Here is a 9,697-nt window from a genome sequence, read left to right as displayed (position 1 = left end):
TTGGCTGCACAATGTGGCATTCGAGGTCTTAGTTCCCCGACCAGGGGTGGAACCCACACCCCCAGCAGTGGAAGTGTGCAGTCTTAACCACTGGACCACCGGGGAAGTCCCCATTGACCACTCTCTGTGTCCCTACCCTCTATTTTTTTTTTTTTTTCTATAGCACACAGCCTTACCTGAGATATATTTCACTTGTCTATCTTATTCATTTTCTCTAGAACATTCCAGCTCCCTAAAGGCAACCATTTTTGTATTTCTTGTTTGTTGCTTTATCTTTGGCACCTGGAACAGGGCCAGACATGAGTTAGGTAGTGAGTAAATATTCATTGAATGAATGAGCAAATATTCCTCCATCTCTCAGTGCCTGCACAATCTCTTCTGCTCTGCCCAGAACTCTTCTACAAATCTTTAGCAAGGGAATAAAATTTGAAATGATGGCTAAAACTGTGTACCTGTTCTAATAACTTCACCTGTGTTGTCGGCCATCCTCCACAAAACAGCCTCAGAGTAGGGGGTCTTCAATGCTCTTCCTTTTTGTGAAATGCAGGAAACGGAAATCCAGAGGGGTGACATCACTTGCTAAAAGCCACACATCTGGAAGCAGCCATGCCAAGATTTAACTCAAGCCCTCTAGCCACAGGGGCCACACACCCAACCACTTTATTTTCCTTTCCTGCCTCTCATTTCCATCTCTCTCTCCTGGAACCTCTGTCCCTCTCAATCCCTGTGAGGGTGAATATGTGCCTTTTTCTGCACACCTGGATTCAAGTCCAGGCTAACTGGATAACATTGATGAGAGATGTCACTTCCCTGGGCCTCAGTTTCCTGCTCTGTAAAATGGGAATACTACAACACCACTTGACAGGGTTGTGTTGAGGGTTTCCTGAACTGCACAGGCCATCACCCAGTAAGTGGAGACCATGAGGACGATGGCCGTGACCTCCTTGGTCTCTGGGCATCTCACTCAGGTCTTCATCTCCCCCATCTTGGTCTCTGCACAGGTGTGTCCTTCAGTCCCTTTGAGATTCTTTGCTGCCCCTCTGTGTCTCTCCCCCTCTTTCTCAGGGTTTCTCTTCTCCTGACTTACCCTTGTTCCTGCCCACCCCTCTCTGGAACCTCCCTCCACCCACTCCATGAGCTGTTTTTGGCAGACATGAGCCTGAGATGGAAACTCACAAGTAAACAGGGCAGCTGTGGAGTCTGGTCTGTTGAGAGTGGTGAGGTGGAGCTGTGGGGGTGGAGGTTAGATCAAGTAAACACCAGGCTGATGAATTTCTCATCAGTATCATCTTTGACTTTCTCTCAATACACAACAGCAACCGCACCCAAAGCGACTTGTCTGAAGAGCCATGTCCTTCAGTTACTTATCCCATAAAACATGGCAGGGTCGGGGGTAGGGGTTGGAGAAGGGATGGGGGTGGGGTGGGGTGGGGGTGGAGGAAGGATAGTCATAGCCCCAGTAACAAAGTCCTAGAAGAAAACAATCTGGGCAAAGATAAATAATAAAGAAAAAATACTGGGAATTCCCTGGCTGTCCAGTCGTTAGAACTCTGTGCTTCCACAGAAGCAGGCAAGAGTTCGATCTCTGGTTGAGGAACGAAGATCCTGCTTGCCCACCTGGGGCAGCCAAAAAAAAAAAAAAAAACCAGAATATGAAGAGTTTCCAAACAATAGGTGAGGTTGTTGGGGGAGTCACAAAACTGCTGCCCCAAGGTTATAATCAATAAGAATCCTTACTGATTCTCAGACTTCCTCCAGATGCCACAGCTGCAGCGACCAGAGTGACTGGGTCCCTGGGTCCGGCCCTGCTGGACACAGGGAACTTACGCCTCTAGAGCTGGAGATCTCGGCTGTAACTTTATGGAGAACACTTATTGTAGAGGACCCCTACACCTGTGATGGTTCGTTCCTCCAGGAGCCTCCTCGTTCTTCCACAAGGCAGAGCCGGGGCTCTTTTGCCTTGGGGTAGTCCATCAATGATTGACAGTTCATTGTCATTCCAATCGCCCCATCCCTTCTAGTTTCCTACCTTATTCTGACCCTGGGCCTGGCAAGTCCCTCTTGCTCAATTTGCTTTTCGAGCCCTGGGTTTGTGTTCCAGCCTACCACTCACCAGCCTTGGACAAGCCCTGAGCCTGTCTGAGCCTCTCTTTGCTTATCTGTAAAATGGGGCCATTGCTAGACCCTACTTCACAGGATTTGGGGAGGAAGCAAGGAAAGCACCCAGGTAGAGTCCTGAGCATGGTCCAGGGCCTAAGAAGATGCTCAGTAAATAAGTGCCCTTGAGATTATTAGCTCAGGGACGTCCCTGGAGGTCCAGTGGTTAAGTCTCTGCACTTCAAATGCAGGGGTTGCAGGTTCAATCCCTGGTCAGGGAACGAAGATTCTACATGCCCTGTGTGGCATGCCCTCCTCAAAAAAAGAGAGAGATTATTACTTTAATTGTGTCTTAATTATCATGGCTAACATCGAATAGGACTTACCATGTGGCTCAGTGGTAAAGAATCCACCTGCCAATGCAAGAGACACAGGTTCGATCCCTGTCTAGAAGACCTCCTGGAGAAGGAAATGGCAACCCACTCCAGTATTCTTGCCTGGGAAACCTCGTGGACAGAGGAGCCTGGTGGGCAACAGCCAAGGGGTCACAAAAGAGTTGGACAGAACTTAAGCAAGTAAACAGCAGCAACAACACTGAATATCCATACCCCACAGCCAAACTGTGCTATTTACAAACAGTCGCAGTCTGTGCCCTGGGGAGGCAGATTCTTACCCACTGGACCACCGAGGGATATAATGTCTGTCAAAAGGAAGTCCTCAGCAGACTTTGTTCGGACTTGGCTCTCTGACTAGACCGATATGATACGAGCTAGTGAGAACAACCCCACTGCCTTTATTCAACTGACAACAACCAGAGGAACATCTTAAAACGTATTTCTCATATGTCCTTCCCCTGCCTGTACCCTTCAGAGGTTCCCTATTGCTCTGCAGGCAAAGACCAATGGGATGGTCTCAGTCCTTATAACAGGTTCATTATTTTTGTAATTTTTTTACATGTACACACTACTCTATTTATTTTTTTCCTGCACTGGGTCTTCATTGCTGCACACAAGCTCTCTCTAGTTGCCAAGAGTGGGGGCTACTCTCTAGTTGCGGCGCACAGGCGTCTCATGTCGTGGCTTCTCTTGTTGCAGAGCACAGGCTCTAGACACATGGGCTTCAGTAGCTGTGGCTCAGAGACACATTAGCTGTGGCTCGCCGGCCCTAGAGGGTGCAGGCTTCAGTAGTTGAGGCACAAGGGCTTAGTTGCTCTGCAGCATGTGGAATCTTCCCGGACCAGGTATCGAACCTGTGTCCCTGCATTGGCAGGCAGATTCCCAATCACCGTGCCTTCAGGGAAGTCCCACAGGTTCTTAACTAGGTGAGATCTGACATCCACTATATCTAACATTTTAAGATGTCCCTTTGGTATTCTGAAATTAAACTCATAGATAATATAGCCCACCAACATAAATTTTATTTTCCAAAATTAATGTCTAAATTAATACCAAAATTAATATTTTCCAAAATAGTCCTAAGTGAGTAAGTGAAGTCGCTCAGTCATGTCTGACTTTGCGACCCCGTGGACTGTAGCCCACCAGGCTATTAATAAAAAGGGAACAATTTATAATCAAATAATTGTCTATTTTGGTCTAGAGATGCTCAGGCATGGCCACTCTAAACAGCAGCTCTTCAGGCAGATAGCATCTCTGTGTAGACTCACCACGAATGAGACAGGAATGATCTGCGTGTTGTTTGGACAGTCACCACAGTTAACAGCACGTGGGGTGATGTGGCTTCTAGAAAGAGTGAACAACTCTGGGTCAATTTCTCAGCGAATCAAGAACAGGCAGGCCATGATGGACACAGACGTTGCATTCCAGGAAAGGTCAGTGTACCTTAAAATATTCCAGAAGCACTTAGTGTTTATATGTAAAATATATAGCTGAAATATATATATATATAAATAGATATATACATATATATAAAAATATATATATGTAAAAATGTAAATAGCTGAGCTCTAGACTCAGTTCATCATAAATGGGTTTTCCTACACATATGTGTGTCCAGTGGAATGTAATTGTTCTTTAGTTACTCAGTTATGTCCAACTCTTTGTGACCCCATGGACTGCAGCCCACGAGGCTCCTCTGTGTCCATGGGATTCCCCAGGCAAGAATACTGGAATGGGTTGCCATTTCCTTCTCCAGGGGATCTTCCCGACCCCAGGATCAAACCCTCGTCTCCTGCATTGGCAGGCAGGTTCTTTACCCCTGAGCCAGTGGGACAGAGGAAAGTTAAATGGAGTCTGAGACAGACCTTGTTGAACGGATGGTTGAGACATTCAGCATTCCTGGTCCCTGGGTCTTACATCTAATCACACCTCCAATCACTGTATCAAACTCCCAAACACCCCCGTCAATTCCAAAACATCTCCTAGGGGAGATCACAGTCTGATAGCGGCCCCTGCACACTGAGCTGGCCTCATCTGGGACCCTCACTCCATTCTAGCCACCCCTTCCCCCTTGCTGTCCCCAAACTTCATGCCTTCAGAGCTTGTGTTCCTTTTCCTGGAAGATTGTTCCGTGTAGTCTCAGCTTCCAGGCCCCCTCTCCCAGTCCAGGCTATCTATTAATAGTTGACTCTTTATGGTCTATTGATTCTCATTTGCTGGCTGTTCCCCTATTGGACTGCTTGTTCATGACACAGGCACAAAGTAGCTGTGGTCGCTGCTGAGTTTTTAGAGCCCAGTATAAGGGGCCTCAATGATTTATGTGTTGAGTGATCAAGGGGACCAACTGGGAACCACAGATGGAGGAAATACTCCTGGAGGTGACATGGGCCGGAGACATGAAGGTCAGGAAGGATCTGGGACAATATACCAGCCCAAAGGGGAAAGGTGGGCATTCTAAGGGAGACTGTGCCATACCAAGGTTCTCTGCTGCTTCTCAGATCAACTCCCAGTGTCATTCTCTGGGGGCAGACCTGGGTGCAAATCCCTACTCTGCAATATTCCTGCTGTGTGGCCTTGAGTACTCTCCATAACCTTTCTGAGCCTCATGTCCTTCTCTATAAAATAGAAATGATGGTATCCACCTCCTTGAGTGGTTACAAGGTTCAAAGAGATCATTTTTGTAAAACATTGAACACTCTAGTGTGCACTTAGTAGATATTTGGTGAGTAAGTAGCTCCTAGTTCCAGATGTGATAAAAAATGAAATTTTAACCCCAAATAGGTAGGAAGAGCATTTAGCTTTGGAGTCACATGGCCTTGAGTTAAAGTTCCAGCTCTGTCACATACCTGTTATCTGGGCCACTGAGTTTTCCTCTCTGAGCTTTAGTGACTTGTCAATAAAATGGGATCATAAGTGTGTTACCCGCCTGGCATTGCTGTGAAAATGAGATCAGATTGTGAATGTAACTGTGCAGCACAGTGTCTGGCTCCTCGTAAGGGGTTATGTTGTTATGATTAGGAATGGCTCTGGGGTGTATGGAGGGAGCAGGCCCCCAGCCCTGGAACAAGGAAGGATGGGGGTGGGGGCATTTGCAGACATGAAGTTTTGTTGAAAGGACAGAAAAACTGAGGCCCAGGGAGACGGGTCTTTCCAGAGGTCACAGAGCACCTTGCAGGCCCAGCAAGCACCAGAGACAACAGGAAAGACCCCCTTCCACATCTCCATGGGGAATTAAAGTCAGAAGGAATCAAAGGTGAGGAGTGGGCCCTTTAAATCCTAAGCTCCACCTTTGCTTAGAAGGGTCTTTGGGAATATAAAAGGGGGTGCAGTTCCTCTCTGCTCCTGAAAACCATCAGCTGCTCCTGTCTGCGGGCCCCCAGCCCACTTCTCTCCAGCCACCCACCACCAACACTCCCCCGGGTGCCATGCAGCTGCCACCCTTTGACATGTGGAAGGACTACTTCAACCTGAGCCAAGTGGTGCTGGCACTGATCCAGAGTCGGGGGCAAGGGTTGGAGACCCAAGGGACTGGGGAGCCGAGACCCCCGCCCCATGTGGAGCAGGATCAGGGGCAGGGCGGACGCGGGGCCGGCGGGGGCCTGGCCACCCTGTGCAACTTTTGCAAACACAATGGAGAGTCTCGCCACGTGTACTCCTCACACCAGCTGAAGACCCCGGAGGGCGTGGTGGTGTGTCCCATTCTGCGGCATTATGTATGTCCCCTGTGCGGGGCCACCGGGGACCAGGCCCACACACTCAAGTACTGCCCACTCAACGGAGGGCAGCAGTCTCTCTACCGCCGCAGTGGGCGCAACTCAGCCGGCCGCAAGGTCAAGCGCTGAAGACCGTCAGGTACCCACCCGCTGCAGCCCCAACCCTCCCTGGTTCAGCCCTCCCAAGCCCCTGGACTCTCCCCATCTCTGGACTCGTCCGGCCCTTTGGAATGTCTGACTCTCAGTACTTGATCCCTGCTGGATCCTGGAACAACGGAGGCAGTGGGAAGCCAGGCCAACTCCGCGGCCCCTTAGAACTCTCAGCTCTCCGGACTCTTGTCTGCGAGTGTCTGTGGATTCTCCGGTGCAGCGGGATCTCCTACGCCTTGGACCACACAGCCCTGTGGCTCCTCCTGGGCCACAGTCCATGGATCTTTAGTTCTTCTGGGACACTTGCCCTGCCTCTTTGACTTCTCAGCCCTCAGGGTCCCATTCCTTGGGGAATTCTTGGACCGTTGGGCTTGCAGGACTCCGCTGTGCTCTCCCAGGGACACCCCTGAGAATCTGAAGAGAGTAAACAGGCTGGCGTGGACCTTCCAGCACAAGAACTTCAACATGGGATTCTGACTTAAATCAGCCTTCTCCGCCTCCTTGGGGCCACCGGCAGACCCACCGTTTCATCGTGGATGGCACCGGATGGGTCCCGCCCTCAGCATCGTATCCATCAAGAGCTGGGGGAAGGAGGGGTCACGTCAGAGCGGCACCACGTCTTCGCAAGCTTGTCTGGGGCTGGAGAACCTTGGGGTGAGCCAGTACCCTTGAACTCCCCCCCCCCCGTTGTTCTTCCCATCGTTCATTCCGTTTTATTGCGCTCCTGCCCCCACGGTGATGGCAAATCACCGATGGGTCTTTTCTGTAGCGAGAGGGCATCTCTCCGCCACCTCCCACCCGCCCCCACAAATGCCCACAGTTTGTAAAATGGCCCTTTCTGTCCTCCCGTGTTTTTTTCAACCTCCAACAGTTTAGTAAACGAAGCTCCCAAAGAAAAGGGGTTTTAATACCCGGAGGGGAATGGCAACCGCCTAGATTTTATTTTAGGGGCAAAGAAAAGCCCCAGTCAGATTTTTAAGTTGTTTGGTTTTTAGCTCAGGGCTGGGCCCGGGTGTTGAGCTTTAGTGAATAAATAAAACGCGTTTCTGGTTGTCTTTGAAATCGCTACGTCTGTTTCCTCCGAGGCTGGGGGTAGGGGGAGGGTGGGGATACCCGAGTTTGTCCTAAAACGTGGGAAGCAGGAGGCGGGGCAGGAAGGAGACCCGGGTCCCTCCCACGAACGTGCCTCCCCATACATCTTCCGACACAGGTCACCTGTGGACTGTTCCCTAAATCCCAGCCTCCACCTCGACCCTAGAATCCCTTTCTTAGTCTTTTTTTTTTTTTCTGGGCTCTGTCCAGGGTCCCCTCCCACCCCTGCTAGAACCCAGATCATCCAGGACCTATTTTGTGGTGGTTTCAAACTCGGCTCCCAGAGCCCATCGGAGAGGTGACCAAAAGGACTGCTCCCTGCTCTGGGGGAATACACATAACCACAAAACGTTGCATATGATACCAGCGCTTTTTTCCTTCCCACCAGCGCTTTTTTTCTTCCCATCATTCCACACCTATTTATTGAGCCCCTACTTTGTGCCAGGCGCTGTTCTGGACATTGCTGGTTACAGCAATGAGCAAAGCAGACAAGGCTCCTGCCCTCATGGAGGTGACATTCTAGTGGAGAAGGGGGTGAGGTGACAATCAAAAGTTCGTCCAGGTTCTAAAGATCTTCGGAAAACCGGAATGAACATTTTAGCCAACATAATATCAAGTGGGTGATAAGCGAAGTGAAGGATAAGAGGCAGGGCAAAGGGGTGGAGAGTGAAGGAGGGGCTGTTTTGTATGGAAGGTGGTCAGGGGAGGTCTTTCTGTGGAAGTGACACTTCAGCAGAGTCCAGATAAATTGAGGAAACCAGAAAGGCATTCCATGCATCGGTGACAGTGAGTTCAAAGGCCCTAAGGTCGAACTGAATCTTTGCAGAAGAAGCAGGAGCCCAGCCGAGTAAGATCAGAGAGGCATAAAGGGTAGGCAAAGGGTTCAGAATCTTGCAGACTTTGGTGAGAATCTGACCTTCATTGTGCATTTGCACTCTGAAATTCATCTTGGGCTCCGCTCTCACATATTCTGCTGCTAAGCTGCTAAGTCACTTCAGTCGTGTCCAACTCTGTGCGACCCCATAGACAGCAGCCCACCAGGCTCCCCCGTCCCTGGGATTCTCCAGGCAAGAACACTGGAGTGGGTTGCCATTTCCTTCTCCAATGCATGAAAGTGAAAAGTGTAAGTGAAGTCACTCAGTCGTGTCCGATTCTTAGCGACCCCATGGACTGCAGCCTACCAGGCTCCTCCACCCATGGGATTTTCCAGGCAAGAGTACTGGAGTGGGGTGCCATTGCCTTCTCCGCTCACATACTCTAGTTACATAGAAAAAACTAGAGACCTCTGCTCACAGGTCCTTTCAAAAAATGCAGATCTGCCAACAACAGAGATCCCCAAATCCCTCAAACAACAGCCAGAAGGGATGCCCTAACCCCAGAGCTGTAGTGTGCCTGCACGGGCAGGTTGAGCCTTGGAGGAAGTGGGGCACTCTGGCAAAGGGTGGGCAAGAGTTATGGAAAGCAACAAGGGGGTGATAGTACTCAGAGCAATGATGACAGGTGGAGGGCCACACTTTAGAGCAGAGAAGTGAGAGGAGGAAGATGTTCAGGTCAGTCTGGGATGGAGGATAGATACAAAGTGCCTGGGGACATCCAAGATGAAAGCGTCCAGGAGACCTGATCTGGGGCTCCGAGGAGAGGATGGAGACAGACAATTAGTGACCAAAGTTTGGTTTTGTTTCTTTATGAATTTTCATTTATTCAGCAGATAATTAAGTGGCAGGGGAGCTCTGACAAGAGCTGAGGACACAAGGAGCCAGAGGAATAATGTCCCCTGACCTTAACCTCCCCCAGCACCTCACTGTTGAAGAGCTCCATACTGCTCTGCTGATGGCTCCCTACCAGCAGCCTCTGCACAAGCTCCAGACCAGATTTAGACCCAACTCGCCGCTCAGCCCACACACTCATGGAGCCCCAGCATCCTGGGTGCCTGCTGTGGATGCGCAGTGTATTCACTTCCAAGGGCTGCCATAACAAAGGACCATAAACTGGGGGGCTTGAAACACTGGAAATGCATTCTCTCACAGTTCTGGAGGCTAGGAATCTGAAATCAAGCTGTTGGCAGTGTTGCATTCTCTTCCAAGGCTCTAGGGCAGGATCCTTGCCTCTTCCAGCTTCTGGTAGCCCCAGGCCTTCCTTGTTTCTGACAGCTTCACTCCCATCTCTGCCTCTCTCTTCACAGGGCTGTCTTCTTCCCTCTGTGTGTCTCTCTCTTCTTATAAGGACAATGTCATGTTGGCTTAAGGACCC

The 9,697-nt window shown here is 50.1% G+C and overlaps 1 protein-coding gene across 1 annotated transcript; it reads left to right on the top strand.

The window, feature by feature from the left end:
• The first annotated feature begins 5,792 nt into the window (after positions 1 to 5,792).
• NANOS2 (nanos C2HC-type zinc finger 2) lies at positions 5,793 to 7,417 on the top strand. The gene has a single exon (XM_086353233.1). It carries the CDS (start codon positions 5,918 to 5,920, stop codon positions 6,332 to 6,334), a length of 417 nt encoding a protein of 138 aa, XP_086209359.1. The 5' UTR covers positions 5,793 to 5,917; the 3' UTR covers positions 6,335 to 7,417.
• The last annotated feature ends 2,280 nt before the right edge of the window (positions 7,418 to 9,697 follow it).

The sequence above is a fragment of the Bos grunniens genome, chromosome 18 (assembly GCF_055505025.1).
Source record: "Bos grunniens cultivar Pamir isolate PY7600 chromosome 18, Bosgru_T2T1.0, whole genome shotgun sequence".
NCBI classification, from domain to species: domain Eukaryota; kingdom Metazoa; phylum Chordata; class Mammalia; order Artiodactyla; family Bovidae; genus Bos; species Bos grunniens.
Note: the sequence above shows the minus strand (reverse complement) of the source record. Positions and strands in the feature narration are given on the sequence as shown.